Source organism: Lissotriton helveticus, chromosome 4_1 (genome assembly GCF_964261635.1).
Source record: "Lissotriton helveticus chromosome 4_1, aLisHel1.1, whole genome shotgun sequence".
NCBI lineage: Eukaryota > Metazoa > Chordata > Amphibia > Caudata > Salamandridae > Lissotriton > Lissotriton helveticus.
In genome coordinates this window covers 799154291-799172183 of record NC_136063.1, presented here as the reverse complement: position 1 = coordinate 799172183, position 17893 = coordinate 799154291, and the positions used below count along the sequence as shown (strand labels likewise).

Genomic DNA, 17893 nt, shown 5'->3' with positions numbered 1-17893 from the left:
ATCCCCTGGAAGAGAAATAATCTAACAAGTCTATTTAAGGTGATCCATCTTGATCAGGTTTCTATCAAGCTGTGCTATGACATCAGGCCGACACTCAAATTGGAGGCTCATTCTGAGTGCAGGAGTCATGCTTGGATGTGAATGGAAAAGAGATTCTAGTCTTGAGGAAGGGGCTTTATATGTGTATCCCAGATTTAGTGTTAGAGACTGCTTACTGACTGTCTTGCAAAATGTAAGGTCCGTTCCCCTAACTGGGGTCCTCTACCTTTACTGTTTCTGGCATATGTTTGAAAGATGCCTGCTCTCTGTGTATAGAAATTGTTGCACAGATGGACTCCTAAAATGGCGGGCTTGTGTGCACCCACAGTACCTGTGATGCACAAAACGGGGCCTCTGCTATGTTAAGACCAAAAATTCATGCCATCCGCACTTCTTTGCTAGTGTGGCTCATGGAAACCAAGAGTATCCTCATCCCTTGCAGCCCAATTTTTGGGAGGTCAGTGATATGCAGCACACCGTGCATGCGGATGTTACAGATTGTAAAAGTGACAGCAGCCCGAGTCTTTTGGCTACCGGATGCTTTCAGTGGGATAGCTGCTTTGGGGTACAACTTGAGCCGCCCACCCCAGAGCACGATTTACCACAGGAGAGGTACCACTGGAAAGAGGAGAGTGTTTTCTTTCCAGAGGCATGTCTCCCAAGTGGATACCTGCTAGGGGATTGAATCAAGATGGTTGTAGCTGAGCAGGAATCACCCACTTAGCCACCGGGAATGGCACAGGGTTGAGGGGGGGGGGGGCATGCATGGCATGTCCAAATGCCCCTCTCGCACCTCTACGACTGACCACTAAAGACAGCAGGTAAATAAATAAAAAAATAGAATAGGGTGGGAGTTGGCCCGTCCTGGCATCGAGCCATGACCCTATGGCTAAAGAGCGGTCAGTCTTTCTACCTCCACTGGCGGCAGACTGGGAATGAATATCACGGTTTCCTACCCGCGAGGGCAGAATGCACACTAGACATCAGGGATTTATTTATAGAAAGGAGGGTGGCCAGACTATCCTGACATCGACCCGCATCCCCCACCTCTTGTGGCCATTACAGTATGTATGTCTCTCAGAGGAAGGAGCTTTTTGGATGGATTTAAAGGGGGTAGGATGCACACTAGTAGAAGGGATCTGATAAAAAAAAAAAATAAGTGGTGGGTGCTGGCCCCTCTTGGCGCAAACACACAATCTCCACCTGGCACCCCTGGATCCCAAACAATCTTTCTGCCCCTCGGTGGCCTTGAGCTCAAATACTGCAGCCAGCCGTGTGGCAAGTAACAGGAAATTTGGATTTATTTAGGCATAATTTTGTGATACGGCCTGAAAGCCAGCAGTGTATCCTGCTTTGTTGGCATCAAATACTACTGCCAGGTACCAGACAGTTATTTGGTGCCCAGCAGTAGTATTCGATGCCACGATTGGCGAATGCCACATATCATTCCTTTGTTTAACAGAAAGCCCAGGTGTCCAGTTGGCACTTCTCACTGTGGCAAGAAAATAGGAGGAGAATCCTCAAATCTTCCCACTAAGGAACACAAAGATTTTCTGGTGTCCAGGCCAGGGGCTCCAGTCAAGTGCCAGGAAGAGCAAGCCCTATAACCCATTCTGTTATTCACTTTCTTCCCTGATGGCCTGGGCTTTCTGATCGCCCGCAACTTTAGGATGGGCAGATAGGAGGTAAACGACCCAAGCCGCCCAACCAGGGTGGCTGAAAGACAACCAATCCACCAAGGGAAATACAGGTGGGAAAATGTGGTGGAGTGGTAGAACATTTGTTCATTGGACCCCACCACCAGGCACCAGAAAGTATTTCTGTTCCCAGAAGAGGTAGAATGGGAATTTACTCCCTCTCTGCCAGTCCTCATGTCAAAACTACACTGATAGAAATTCTAATGTCCCCATCACTTGCTATGGGAAATAGCTGCAGTACTCCGGCTCCAAGTCATCAGGCAACTAGGGAACCCTACTTACTTTGACCACTTTTAAAACCTAGAAACCCAGAGGGATCGAAATTGGTGTGACTTGTATGAATCCAACTACTTTTTCTTATTCCATACTGCCAAGCAAATATAAATAAAAATAAAGATTTCCTTATACGTCTGACAAAATCACAAAAGTCCTACCACCCATCGGTCCGACATCGATCCAGGTAACTAGGACACCCCACTTGAGTGGAAAATAATCAAATTTTGCAAACCGCCCTCTGAATCACATATAATGGGTAACTCCAAATTCAGAGTTAGACAAATAACTACTATTCCTATACTCTGATTCGGAAGCATAGTTCAAAAATGCATAGTTTGCTTTCATACTCCTTTTTCATTCCTTCATTTTTACCCAATACATTTATGCATGGTGTGTATGCAACCCTGTTCCCAATACATTTTGGAATAGAAATCCCATCATGATTGGAGTACGTAAAGTGAGATTTTAAGACAACATTTTTAACTACATATTATACAAGCTCAGGAGCGGGGTTGAGAATGTTTGTATGTGTTTCTGTTGCAAGTTAAAAACACCGAAGCGCACAATCATACCTTAAAGATATTACTATAAAAACCTTACTAATAAACTTGTGTACTTTTTTATATATATATATTGTATAGGGAAAAAACATTTTACTAACCATGCAAGTACCTGCCCTGAGCCGGTACTGGCTTTCGTTCTTTTGTCATATGAACCATCTTTGTAGCTCTTATGGTCATAAAGGCATCGTCAATCAAAGTTGTGGTGAAATCTTAACATAAAATGGCCATTTATGAGTGGGCAATGTGTCTGGGCTGCCCACAAGCAGTGCAACTACAATCACAAGTGACCAGTACATAAGCAAAAAGACAAAAAAAAACCATGAAGTTGCTCAGAGGTCCCTGGAATCCAGTAAATAAGGTAATCTCCATAAACAGACAACTATGGCTAAACTGAGCAACTGGGATGTTGCCCCCTCCTGAACACCGGGAACACCTAAAGACTTTTGTAGATGGAGTCCTACTGATTTCAGTAGTAGATTTGGGGCTCTATATTTTTGAGTGTTATCTTTTATTCTGGACTAAATTATTTTTGCTAGTGACATGTCAAATTAACCTAGTTTCATACCAGGGAAGTACCCACCACCCACAAGCCTTGGGTACAGAGTATTTTCTTTGCTCTCCCTTTAAAACCCATATGTGGAATTTAGCCTTTACTAAAACCCTGAGATCCAAGCATGCCTGAACATCCCAGATTTACCCTGAACCGAGCTCCATGTTCACCAATGTTAAAAGAAATATAGGAAACTGCTCTTAGTAGATTTTGAGGGTTTTACCTATGCACCGTGAGGTGATGGAACTCCAATTGGAGTGTACCAGTAGTCATGCCTTTGGAACCAGTGGTAAATAATACCCACACAGGGCACTGCCACACTGCTCCAGGACCCCTGAAAAGGCATCACACAGGTAATGTAAAGATATCTAATATAAGCAACAATGTACTGTCCCAATCACATTGTTTCTGTAATGCAGCTGCTCTCTTCTTCCCAAGTACAATATAAAGGTTGCCTGTCACGAGTTTTGCTCCTCCATAGAGACAGAATTGTGCTTAATCAAACTCCTGAATATAAACATTCAAACCATTAGTAACACTGGATAGGCACACTACATTTCACAAGAAGCAGATTTACAGAGAAAAATACATACTTGGCTGAAAATACATTTCTCCTATGTACAATGTGTGAGGTACAGGACTATGAACATAGGATTAAAGTGTTGCTGTAAACCCTCCCTCCAGATCAATACAATGGAATACTGGTAAAGCGGACGTATAAAATCTACTTCTGGTGATAGCCATAATAAAACCTTTTCTTGTGGGGCGGGGTACTGTTATTTTATACGGATGCCAGCACCTGGTGCCATACTACAATCAAACCACAATCAAACCAATTAAATTGCATTTACACTTACATACGAGAGTAACAGAATTAATACCTCGATGCACTCTAGGCTGCAAGTAATCCAAGAGACGGTTAGGGGTTAGAATATCGAGTGCTGTAGGATACAGTAGTTACCACTAAAACTTTTATTAAAAGAAAAGCTCCAGAGAAACACAGAAGGGGCTAGCACATTTTCAGGTCAGGTTACAATCTAAGTGTTGTCATTGTTCCTACATGCTAGACTTTCTCTGATACTTTCTTATGTATCCTCCAAGGCTCAAGGTCAATTCAAAGGATTTTCAAATCGGGATTCGTGTTAGCTGCTAGGGCTTCCTACAGCAAGAGAGGCCAGAGGATTTTTGGCTGAAGCCTCGGCAGCGGAGTTTAAAACCCCAAAGAAATATTTTTTAAAGAACAATTTATTGTGCGTTTCTGCAATTTCTAAACATCATAAGTAACAGATGTTACTATTAACTAACTTAATGACACACAGTTTAATGGGCTCAGGAGACGGGAAAGCAGACTCTGCCGTGCCAGGATTTGAACCAAAAGCTCACTGAAGGTCAGGTGCCTCACTGAACTATCTTGCTGGTGTCCCACAAAATTCGTAAACCCCAAACTAACAAGGGCTACATCCCAAAGAAGTCACAAGTATTCTTCGAGATCCAGCATAAAGTCAACAGTGGCCGGGGGTGCATTTCCCAGAGTTCAGTTAGGACACATTTCAAGTCACTACAACCAGTTAAGGAGTCAACTGGGCCATATTTCCACAATCAGCCACATGCTGTAATCAGTTGCACGTAGTATGGGATGTCAAGGGCGCCTAAAGCTTCGAGCTGGGGTGAGAAGACCTGCTGTTTCCTGGGACCGGCGAGAGAGACATTCTTTAGGTCAGAGTGCAGGGCAAGATTACTAGCGTGGTTCTATTAACCACTGTAAGAAAGTGCCTTCTTTTTGTAATGTCACTCCAAAGTGTTTCGACTGATTCTGTTTTGGAGTGCACGGAGGCCTGCCAACAAGACCTCTGAGCCAGTGCCCTAATCCTAAGTGTATGTGCAAAATTAGCTGTACCCAACTGGACACGACTAACTTACCTATAAGTTCCTAGTAAAAGGTAACCTAGCCCCAGGGCATGTAAGTTAGAGGGGTGCCCCAGGACTTGCAGCACCGATTGTGGCACCCTGCAGGGCCCACAAGTAAAGCAAGTCCCCCAGTCCGTCATGGCAGCACTGCTAGCCTGCCTTTGAAAGCAATGGCAAAGCACCCATTTCCACTGGACATGTGCGTTAGTCACCCGTCTGGCAGGCCTGCTGAGCTCTAAAGGCAGGGTGCAACATATAACACGGGCAGGAAATGCACTTTACATTTCCGACATTAAAACACGACTACTGCTTTTTTACTGTTGAAAGACTTGGTGGCCCCAGTGGCGAGTACAGGGTTGCACGCGGACCTCTCCTACTGTGTAACTCCTGAACAGTGTGACTAAAGTGGGCACTCCAAGGTATCAAACAAATCCTTAAATTAATCCAGATTTGTATCTCAAGTCAAAATGAATACAAGTTGTTGCAGTGCGCAGCTTTAGTAAAGGTGCCACTTGGTTGCCTTTAAACCTCTGGTGCCTTCCCGGGCAAACATGGAGCCTGTTCCACTAGACCGCTTTCTGCCCTCCTGAGGAGACATGCCCCGACTCTCAGGATGGATAACTATGATGGAATGGCACCTCCCTCGTGTAAAAGGTCCCTTAGGCATTTGCCCCACAAAGCAGGCTTCAAAGGTGAAGCCACCTTCAGGAACAGTTGTTAAATACCGGGAAAGGGGGGGGGGGCTGCCCCATTATTGTGGTAGACAGGCTGGCATGGGGAGCAGGGAAACCAGTTGAATTTCCCCAAGGATGTGGAACCCTAAGGAAGCCACATCCCAGGCTGGCCAGGTCTGTACACCAAGAGATGGGTCTTGCATTTTGAAAGTGGGCAGAATGGTGCATCCTTAGATAGCCAGATGCTACACTCTACAGGAAGAATTTATCAGGTGTGAGGTAAGCAGGCAGCCAATTGGCTACAACTGTATGCTGCCCTGAGGGCACTTCCTGAGCATAAAGAGAGCACACGGACCTCAGATCTCGCCCTACTCGGAAGGAGGACCAGAAAAAGGCTGCTCTGTTGAACTCAGAGACAAGCAAAGAGGCTGCACTAACTAGGACTGCACCTGGTGGCTACCAAAGAGGGGGACTATGCCTCTCCTGTCCTGCTCAAGGAGTTGTCATCTCCAAAGCACAGTCAAATCAGAGAACTCCTGTTTGCAGCACAGGGTCAGAACAGGTGAAGACTGCTGGGGCAACTTTGTAGGCCAAGGTCTTCAAGCTGCTACCACCGCCGCCATGTAGCATCGAGAACCAAGAGCCGATGCACAGAGTTACACAAGAGTTCACAGAGCCTCAGAAGGGACTGACCTGTGACCGCGACAACGGGTGACAGGACTTCGGCCAGAATGGACAGGACTTTGTGGGATGTTGACCCTGCAAAGAGGAACCCCTCATCATCTCCATGGACCGAGGAATCCCTGCAGGAAGTCTCTCCATAGACTGCGTCACAGCAACCTTAGGGCATCTTCAGCATCCTTCATTCCTTGCATCAGGACCACACCCTAGGAATCCACTACAATGTGGATAAAGTACCTGGAACTGCTGAACACTACTTCACCTGTGAAGGTAACTGTTCTTGAGGACTTTGCTGGTTCCACTTACTAACTACGTCCTAGAGTTGGTCACCCCAAGTATTTTTAAACAACCGCATTGACACTTAGGTGTGTGTCGAATTTGTTGATCTTGCCAAGGATTGGTGGTTGCATGAAGTTGCTTTGATTTATTATTGCTTGAAAAATCTATTTCTCAAGAAACCTCCAGGGGATCTTTCGTTCTATTGTCTAAATTATACAGTCCAATTTTATAAATTGGTGTCGGATTTTTTTGGAGTGCTGTGTCAAATTCTTCAATAGTTTTGGTGCAGTTTAAATGCTTTACCCTTATTCCTCTGTGGAAGCCTTGCTACTAATTGCCAGAGCTAAAGAGGGGTTAACTGAGAATCTTACAGACAAACCTAACTAGACCTAAAGGGGTTGGTAAGCATTACACAGTGAAGTGACACAACCACACCATACAATACAATCCATTTCCTCACACCTACGTGGTGGGCTTTATTTGATCTTGGTGCTCCTAACCAATTGGACTGATGACTCTAGCTCCCGGGAAATCTCAGTAATGTAAGATGTCATTCAGGCAGATTCACCAGTCAGATATATTGTGTGTGGCGGAGCTTTGTAGAACAATAATGAATGTTACATGCAAGTCAGGCTTCATTACATATATGGCACCCATCAGTGTGATCCAAGTAATATTGGGGTGAACATAACAACTGGGCCATGTATTGGTCTTCCAGGAATCAGCGTAGATCCACATAGCAGGTGCAAATCCTGTCCAGCTTCTTATGTGGACAGGAAAAGTTACTCTCCACACAGCACAGCTGCAAAGTATCATGCAGGATTTCCACTCGTCATGCCAAGTACAGAGACAGCAGCAAGGCCATTAGCGGTTACACTGCTCTGAGCGGTCCATTCCCACAATGGTGTGCATGCCCCCCCAACATCAGTATCCAGATGAACTAACAATACTAGCTTCAAGTGGCTAACATTTAGCTGGCTTCGTTGAGAAGCCAAAGCCTACCAGAAATATGCATTATTTTAAAGTTAACAATCCTCCATTCCTAGAAAATGGTATCTTCTGCAAGTTGACTAGTTTTCTTAGTTTCTTTAGTCAGCCACAGGTCAGATGTGGTCAGGCTGGTATGGATGGTTTGGATGCAGGTTGGGCAAACCTTTGTCTCTGCTCCTATTTCATGGAGGACCAGCAATAACACCAAATAAGGGACAGGTGTCCTTCACTTGGAAAATCCTATTGTAAACAAAAATAGCAACTGATGCTATCCGCCACCCACTAGGTACAACAGGTTTAAAGCCCTTTGTTTTGCGCACCGTATTGCCCAGGGTAAAGGCCCAGGCTACTTGAAGAATCTTCTCACTGTACATCGCCCTATCCGGAATGTGAGATCGTCCGGCGCGATGCTGTTTAAACTTCCCCGTATCACCAGAGCCAGGATGGGTGGCTGCTCTTTTAGGTATCTGGTTTCCAAACATTGGAATGAACTTCCGATTCACCTCCGAATGGAACCCTCTGAAACCAGATTCCGTGGGAAACTTAAAACGTTTCTGTTCCCTATTACTTAATCTTTCTGCTTTCCTCCTTCTCTGGCTTTTTTAACATCCGCCTCCTGAAATCTAGCAGTAGTTAGCGCGGGGACACACTGTTCTCTATGTAGCCAGGCGCTTTACAAATGGTTTATTATTATTATTATTATTATTACCGTAATAGGAATGAATATGTGCAGACTGGAATGTGCAGCATAAACAAAACAGCCTTACCAAAAGAAAGCCACCATCTGGTGCAGCACACACCGTGTCCATATGAAGGTTAACACTTGCCAGGTATCCATAAAAACACACATTTTTCATACACATCCCATAGGACAGCAAAGGGCTTCAGTTAAGAGGAGAGGAAGGGTCATTAACAAGGGAGAGCCAAAAGGCAGTCTTCACACAAAAGACCTATATTAACCACCACTGCAAGTCACTTCACAGCCTGCAGGGAGTGAGAGGAGATGCCCTCATAGGATGGGAGATTCTCTCTGGGTGTGCCCCACACCCCCGTTATCGAAGCACAATAAAACAAAATGAAGTCACCTTAGGTAAACTCACATGGCAGCAGAGTTTACCGCAGGAAAAAAACGCAGAATAGTACATCTTTTCTAGTCTGGCAGAGCAATTTTTTTACCTGCACTGGGATGTACACATTGACCAGTGGGCAATATAAAGTAGAGCATTTTGACACTATACTAGTGATGCTACAGATTAAATCTCATACTGTCAATGGGCAAGAAAAAGGATACGTGGTTTCGAATTCAACACTGAAAAACTGATCAATGAAGCTCTTCTTTTTAGATGCAGCAGCTCCTTGCGCAGCAGGTGATGCTGCAGAGTCCGTGTCAGTCTAGGAAAAAAATAAAGAAAAAACTGGTTCATATTACTTAACAAGAGCAAGTATAAATGTGATACAAAGCTTCCTACTTTCTCAGTCTTATCCAACCTGCACTTAACAAAAGAATGTGGCTGTCAAGACCCTATCCTATCACTTTTTAGGTAGGAACATATACACAATGTCAAGGTGAAGCCTGATCTCTCCATTAAAGCTATAATAAACACCAGTTACATTTGCAAGACACATTCTGTAAACATATTTTTAGCATTAACATGTTTCTCTATGAACTGTATAATCGGTTCCAAAATAGAATTTCATAAACACAATAAAAACATTCTGTACCTTATACACACACTCTTGACTACAGTTCCTATGTAACTTTGTGATATAATAAAGTTCTGAAGAAGGTCCATGATACATTTCGTTATAGTGTTCATAGGCTAGAAAGCAATTAAAAATGCATAATATTTATAATTTTTAATCTGTAATTTATTTTCATTTTACCAGTAGGGAATATATTCTAGTCCTAAAAGTAGCATAATACATGTACATGCACTGTATGGAATAGGGAGGTAGGGCTGCACCTGCTATTAATGTGGGAGAAGCAGGCAGGGACACGGGAAGGACTCACACATGCATTCAATTGTCAAGTGCGTTTTTGCTAATAAAGAGACAAAAACGGCCAACACGGTTTATTTTTGAGGTGCTGGCTGCAGTGTTTACGTATCATGCATCTTGCCACCAACTTGGCAAAAGTGACAGAAAACAGGACCATCACCCAAAATCTGGAAATTATTCAACTCTGGAGAAGATTGCTAATCGGAGCTCAGAAATTGAGGACCAACTAGATATGTAATATTATACCGGCATCCGTCTGTTCTCTCATCAGCCAAGTTAAAGTTAAAGGGAAAGAGGGTCGGTATTTGTGCAAGCACACACAATGCATTTCGGGAGAGTAATTTTGTATTGTGCAAACAGAGAGACAGAACATTCTAAAAGCTGAAAAAAGTGTACACAAGTAAAAGAGCAAAAGAATTGCAGTACGGAAAGAAGTGAAAAAAATCAGTATGGCAAGGTGTGGCGCAGCGGCCAGAGCGGCTGACTGGAGCACGCGGTTCGATCCCCGGTGGCAGCGCAGCTCAGCATCGTGTGACTGAACAATAGCACACTTAATCTCCCCAATGCCCCCCAGCACCTTGAAACCCTTAAGGGGGTGGTATGTTCACGCTTTACAAATAGGAATGCTTTTTATGTCATAGGCCCATCATATGACTCAGTCCCGATGTCCCCCGATATTAGCAAAATGGGTAAAAGCAGTTTCCAGCAGAACAAGGGAATATTTTGGGGAATCTGGATGTATCAATCGTTGAGATACTAGGGAGTGTGACTAGCGACTTGGACTGAAGCTGAGCCAGCAACAAAAAACATCAGAAATAAAAACAAAATTGTAAATTGTGTACTGGGAGGAAGATCCAATTAAGGACTGCATGATCAAGTATTCAGGTCTTGAGAGTACTTAGTTACTGGGGAGATTCAAACAGAAAAAACAACAATTAAGGAAGTTCCACAGACAAGATGCCTCTAGGGCCAATAGTAGACTCTATAGTTATATACCATGAAACAGGAACTATGCCCGAAAGCTAAATTCACCTAGCCCAAACCTCGACTCATTCAGTTTATTTAGTTCCATTGAAAAAGATTAGTCGAGTAAAATATGATAACCAGGTAGAAAATAGTGAAAATTGTGAATCCAGAAAAACGTTAAAGGATGATGACTGAAGGCCTGTGAGAGGTATAATACCTTCAGCCTGCACATAGTTTGAATGGAGTGAGGTTACAGTAAGACAGTTAAGTGACTAATGGGACATGCCATGAGCCTTGGCAGCATTGGGGACTTTACTTTGATCTAAAGAGCACTGTCTATTTTTAAATAAATCACCAGCATTCTTCCCAGAGTAAAGAAGGCACCACTCGGTGTTCACCTGTTCCATAATTTCAGTAAATTGAAAACAAAAATCAGACTCTGAGGGTGGAAGTAGAGCTTTTCTGAATACTTAGTTTGTAGCAGTATGAAGTAAACCAACCATATAAAGCTTATGTGGGGCTCAACTCAAGAATCATAACTGGAAAGGGGAGAAGAGAGGTGTCTGGCACTATTAACGCTATGAGCTTGTTTCCTGGTAACTTATTCTGACGGTTTACACACTTCAATTTGAATTATTATTCCTTACAATGAATAATGAAAAAATGCAATGTCTAAGATACAAGTTTCATTTTCTAATATTGCGACACAGTGGTACACACATGTAGGCAAGCATTACCTCCATTTCAGTGTCGCCTTCTATTGATTCCAGTTTTTGCTGTAATACTCTCATCATTTGCACCCAACACTCATTGGCATCCTACAAACAAAGCAGAATAAAATACACACTCAGTACAACTACTTTGCAAGTTTTGGGAAAGCAATATAATCTTGGTCAAAATATGATTCAAGGGTATGAGAAGAATACAGTAATTCAAAAGCACACAAAGTGGGTTCTGTCAAAGACTCAGTAGCATATGTCACAGCCGAACAACTAGGAGTGCTATTCTTGTACGGACATATACTGGTGAGAATGTGAAGGTGGAAACGATTGAAAAATGATTGGGCAGACATTACTAAAACACTGCCACCTACTAGAAGTCAAGAAAAAAAACCAGAGCCAAAGTGTTAAAGTACACACCCAGTGGGACTTTGTTCACTTGATACATGAACAGACCAGCTGTGGCGTGTGCAGGTAAGAGTGGTGGGGCGAGATTTCGATAGACGACAACAAGGGGAAATTAATTATTTAATTGTCCCTTATCATAATAATAGCTGCCAAAATAGTACTCTGGGAGAAATTAACGCCCACAATTAGAGTTCTTTTTTGTGTGCTAAACAGTACTGAAACCCTAAGATGTGCTAAAAGCGCCAGGAACAATCAATGCTCTTTCCGACATATGGAACACATTGTGAACAAAAAAATAATGGATCCTTTTCAGTGCTAGAGTTGTTCAATTGAAGAAGAATGGGCTTTACCTGTTGAAGGTACTGTCCTTGTTCTCCCTTCTCTGCAAACTGTGGAAATGCCATGTGCAAGAACTGCAGTAAAATGATTGGCGGGATACTAGTTGAGGTTTTATCCATAGAGTCATACAAATCACGTAGTGCTTGAAAATAAGAAATACACAATATTTAATAAGGTTCATGTACCACACTAAGAACGTGCACTCTTAGTCTCCTTTAAGAAATTAAGTATATTTTAAGTTTTTAAACCAATGCTTTACCAACAACATATTTTCCCAACATATTACTATTTGACAATTATATTCCCAAGAAAAAGCTTTACATTCCAACCGCAATATCAAGAACTACCTTTAATGACGTTACCTGGCAAAATCAGTTTATTCTTGACTACCACCAACTTCACAATTAACCTAGGAAACATATTTCTTAAAAATCCTCATCGAGTCACTGGCCTCTCCGGTCTTGATTGGGCTAGCTCGCTGTGATGTACTGTGAACGTGGACAGCACTAACAATATGACCGTACAGCGCTCTAACCTTCAAAGATAGGTTTCAGGGTCGAGTTCGTATGTATAGTTAAATAATGCCTGGGTGAAACACCCTCAGTACTAACAGAATGGGAGGCATTAAAAAATGTAGTGGGAGGCCATGTGTGGTAGGGGACCAGAAATAGAGAAAGCATTCGACTATGTTAAACCAGTAGCTTGCCCAGGCTAGAGCAGGAGGGGACAAGACCCTACAAGTGATCCTGCACACAGGGCAGAGAAATACGCACAAATGTTGAAAGATTACATGCCTAAATGACTCCTAGTATATGACCAGGAATCACTGTGCGTGAGAACGCTGGAGAGGCTCCTAAACAGGCTAATTAAACTGAAATTGAGGGATTCACTGGTGCTACAGGTCACAAAACAGCTTCAGACAGTGTCCGCATGTGTTCCTAGAGTATTATTCAGACCTCTAGGGGACAAGACAGGACCTAGGGGGCATAATTGTATTCTATCTAGAGAGGTCACCAATGAAGAGGATTCAAGAACAAGCTCCAGAGGCGTTGAATGCTCTGGTGAGCACGTGGGAAAATTAGAAAAGCCCTGAAGGAAATCGCGAAGGAGAAAACTACATGCACAAACAGCCTGATAGTGGAGTTCTACCTCACCTACACTGACAAAGCACCACGGCTTGCCAGAATGTATTCAGTGGAGCAACAACAAGGCAAGCAGCCAGCCACGACTAAACCGCCTTTAATAGTTTTGTTAATAAAAACTGAGGCAAGAACGTTTAAACATTGCTTGTTTTAGGCCCTTGTCCCGGTTAAATCTAGACTATTAAAATATTTGATAAAGCATTATCGAAAAGACTACACAAATGTACTTTATTACCATCCATTGTGACCAGAACAGCTTTATTCCCAAATGGAACACTTCAGGGTCACAAACAAGGTTCCAGTGAGCCTCCACCAGAGTGCTATAGTGGTATCAGCAGACCTTGAAAAGGTATCCTACATACTGAACAAGAGAGATCTCCTAGTTGGGAACAGGGAAACGACCTGAAGGGCAAATCCAAAACCGGTTGCTGCGGCCAAGAGAAGATACATTTTTACTTTGTAGCACAAGAGGGCCGATTGGGGGGATTAAATCGCAAGGGCCCCTCCTACTATGATTCGGACAGATCAGATTTATCTGTTCGTGTGAACCTTCATTTTGATTTGCCCTTCAGGTCGTTTCCCTGTATGCTTTGTATTCGTACTTAAGGAAGCTTTCCACTACTGAAGAGGAGCTGGCTGGACTTTCAGAATTCATCAGTCAGTTCCTTCACTGTTCGCTGCTGGAACCCAGGTTATTCCCAATACATTGTTCACCCTGTCCTGATGAAGACCCATGTTTGAGGCTATAACTGGCCCCCTCTATTTTTCTGATCAAACAGTCAATATTATTTCTACAGCCTGGATCGAAGAAACTATCCACAGAGAGGCAATGTTGATTGAAGCAGTTACCTCTATATAGTGGAACAAATCTGCAGTGTTTTAAATTTGTGTACGGACAGGCTTGTTTTCAAATGAAATTGAATATGCTTTGTCCTTTTCTTTCTTATCTATGAAACTCATGCACAAGCACATTTTCTGGGCACCCTGTTGCACTCATTGGAGCAACCGCTGTATATAAATACTATATGTATATATTGTTTATTATTACAGTTTGATTATTTTTGGATTCAGAGTACTGTTTTGTGTGATGGGATTTTTATGTACTCTTTCCTCTTACTGATACAGTGTTTACCCCGCTCTGTTGGATTGGTGGCTCAGGTCTAATTGTATTTCATCAGGATAGATTTATCAATTACGCTTGTCACCAGCCTCGGTATGCACTATTTTTTAGGTCGAGCCGAGCGGCAGCGTGCATGCGCTGCTCGCTCTGCAAGGCATGCTGTATTAGGGTATGCACAAGAAGGCCCTTCCACTCTTCGCCCATGTTTAAAAAAAAAAAAAGAAATTTTTCAAACATTTTATTGAGCTTTTCATCAAGGTACACATCACCAGTGTCATTTAAAGGCAGTTCTTAGAATTACATAGCCAGTTTGCTTTATACACATCAATACCGTTCAATCATCAACACTTTGTTTAACATTATTCATACAATCGTTTGGCTTTCTTAGCATCCAGTAGTGGGAGTTTTGCAATCGTCTATATCCTCAGGGTTGGATGTGACATCATACAATTCCTTATTCGTGCCTCCCCACCTTCACTGACACGTCTAATGATAAAGTAGGTTTTTACTTCCCCTCCATCAAGAATCATCCGTATAATGGGATAACTGAGGTCACAGGCCTCTCCCTTCAAGGGCTTGTTTCTGAGTCATACAGTTCCTGTGGTGAGTCACATAAGTGTCCTCGGTGTTCGTTCCAGTTTCCCCAGATCTTAGACCATTTTTTAGGGCAGCCCCTATGTACATAGACCGCCTTTTCTGCTACCATAGCCATGTCCATGTCGTTCCCCCATTGTGTGCATGTGGGCACTGCTTCGGACCCCCACCTTCTGGCAATGTTACGCTTTGCAATAGCTAGGCCCAGTGTTGCCCAAGTGCGCAAACCTTGATTCATGTCAGTAGGGGACCAAATATTTAATAAGCAACATCTCGGTTCTTTCTGCAATTCCACCCCAGATGCTTCCGATATTTCAGCTAGAACCCGGTCCCAGTATAACTGTATTCTTGGACAGTCCCATAGGATGTGGAAGAATGTACCTGGGGAGCCACAACCACGCATGCAACTGGGGTCTGGGAGGCGGCCCAGTCTATGTATCGCCCATGTTTTTTAATTGGCTTGTGCTCTTGTCCTTCATGAACGCTGGCTTCCGACTTATTATGAGGCTTGTTAGTCTCTCCTTGGTACCGCCTTGTCTCCATTTGTTACCTCCCATAAGGACTAGACCTTTTACTTGTGTCCTAACTTGAGAGCTTCCATTAGCAGTTTACATAACTAGCTAATTAATGTGCACAGTGTAGGAAGGTGGAATCTGACTACAAGGTTACCCCCACTTTTTTCCTTGTGTTTTGCTGGTTTCCGACTTAGTTTGACTGGGATCCTGCTAATCAGGACCCCAGTTCATCTACTTTCTAACTAAATTGGTTGTTCATGTACTTTAGGTACACGCCAAATTGGATTCTGGGGTACCTTATAAGTCCCTAGTATATGGTATACTATATACCCAGGGCATAGGTACCCCAGAGGCCTCCCAGGGGCTGCAGCATGTATTGTGCCAGCATGTATTGTGCCACCCCCCCAGAGAGCACTCAAATTGACACCTTGGACAAATTGACAGCCTTCGTAACCTATTCTCTGGGGTTGTTCTGTGATGCAGCCAACCATATACTCCTAAGTGCATTATAACCTCACTGTAAATGCCAACTTTAACCCGTTGCGTGCTAGTGCTGCCGTCGGCCAACGGCCGGCGCGGCCCTGCCCACCTTTTAGAACACCCGCATTGCGCCAAAATAACGGCCGCAGTTAAGGCGTTAAAATGGCTGCACAGAAACCGGTCGTGTTTGGTTTTAAACACCTTCGAATCATACCTTCAACCCAAATAACTGGTGTGAGAAGTATGATTTCACCCTCCTAGAGGGAAAAATAGGACTACACCGGTACACTCGTTACCAGCTTAACAGACCCTGGCATCACAAGATGGATGCTGCCAGCCACAGACACAAGTATGCCCTCCTACAGCTGAGACAAGCTTGTGCAGGGGAAGGCATGACAATAGGCTTCCTGTCACAACCACCTCCCAGACAGGCTTTAGTGTATTGGGGATGGGTGGGTGCATTCTGAGAGTGCTTTGATGTCTGCACTGGTGGCACATTTGGTGTCCCCGTGGAAAGTCCAGCTCAAACTGGTTTCAGAAGCCATTTGCTCCTGCTCTGGCGCAAAACTGGACAAAGGACATGGGTGTAGCCACCCCTCTTTCCTGACCCGCCCATAGGTGGGTCCCCAGAGTTTGTCCCACCCCTCCTTGGGTATAAAGTAGGAACCCCTGACTACATGACTGAAGATTTACCTGGACGAAACTCTGCTACAGAAACATCTCCGAAGCTCCTGAGGACTCAGAAGGCTTTTGCAACACAGGAGGTGGGTTTCCAAGTGTCCCCGAGTTCGACTAGTGTGTTCAGCAAACCAGAGACCTATATCCCTCGTGGGGACCGTGCAACTCGAACCCCTGGGCACCGTGTACATTTGCAGAAGCATCTGCTTTCCAGCGACCCCTGAAGCTGTACTTTGGGCTACTTGTAGTCCAGACCCCGAGCGGTGATTCCACCGAAGATTACCGGCCTACACTCCACGAGTGTTCCGTGGGCCAGTATTTTGTGATTCCTCTCGAGGTCCCTTCGCGATCCCTGGTCCGTTGGGCTGTGGGTCCCTGTGAAGGCAACTTTAACTTTCAGTGGCCTTTCCTGGTTGCTCCAGACGTGCCCCGACACTCCATCACTTGGGGAGTTCCCAGGACCTTGTTGGTCCTCACCAAAGCATCTTTTCTCTGACCACGTGGGTTGCAGCTGCCAAGGCTTGTTGGTGTTCAATCTGGACCCTGACCCCCCAGCACTCGATATCCTTCGTGGGACAGATCGCCTGCGGACTTTGGTCATCCTCAAAGTCTCCTGGTCCCGGTGGCTGCAGAGTCAAGCTTCAACTCTTCTCACTTGAAGCACCAGACATCGGTGGGCATTCGTCTACCGAGCTCCTGGTCACTGGCAAGTGACCCAGACTCTGTCCCCTCTGCTTTCAGGTTCTTCTCAGCTTCAATCCAGGCTTGGATCACACCGCACACTTTTCCTCTTCACGGCAACAGCACTTTGCAACATCACACCCTTGAAAACGACGAAGATTCCCGACACCATTTGACACCTATGCACCCGGCTTCCCTGGGTTAGGTAACACGAGTACTCCGGTGCTCACATGGGTGCTGGCCTTAGAACCTTCTAAGTTTGAAATGGTTTGCTCAAAGTCTTCTCCTAAGTGTCCTTAAACTTTAAAATTCCTGTGGAGTTGTGGTTCCCTTGATCGGTTCTGGAGGGGGGTACTGGCCTGCTTGTCTGAGGTATTGGGGTGGGAGCTCCCTCGTACGCCGCAATTAGTTTTACTGCATGTGATGGAAGGGGTGGGTGGCAACGTCTACAAGAGGCATTTGCTGCTGCTGGGCCTCACATTGGCAAAAAGGGATGTGGCCAGATCATGGAAAGATCCGCGGGCCCCCCTCTGTGGCGGCATGGAAAAAGGGGTTAGATTTTTGTATGGTGCTGGAGCAGTCGATTTATGTAGCCC

At 44.3% G+C, this 17893-nt stretch overlaps 1 protein-coding gene across 2 annotated transcripts in view; it reads right to left on the bottom strand.

Annotated features, from left to right (window-relative positions):
• USP14 (ubiquitin specific peptidase 14) overlaps nucleotides 1-17893 on the bottom strand; it is a 325147-nt gene that overhangs the window by 232113 nt on the left and 75141 nt on the right. For both annotated transcript variants that reach the window (XM_078687445.1, XM_078687446.1), the window contains exons 7-9: nucleotides 12099-12229; nucleotides 11359-11439; nucleotides 8949-9049 (exon numbers count right to left, since the gene is read on the bottom strand). In XM_078687445.1, coding sequence (XP_078543571.1) covers nucleotides 8949-9049; nucleotides 11359-11439; nucleotides 12099-12229 — 313 coding nt within the window. The remainder of the gene's footprint in view (nucleotides 1-8948; nucleotides 9050-11358; nucleotides 11440-12098; nucleotides 12230-17893) is intronic.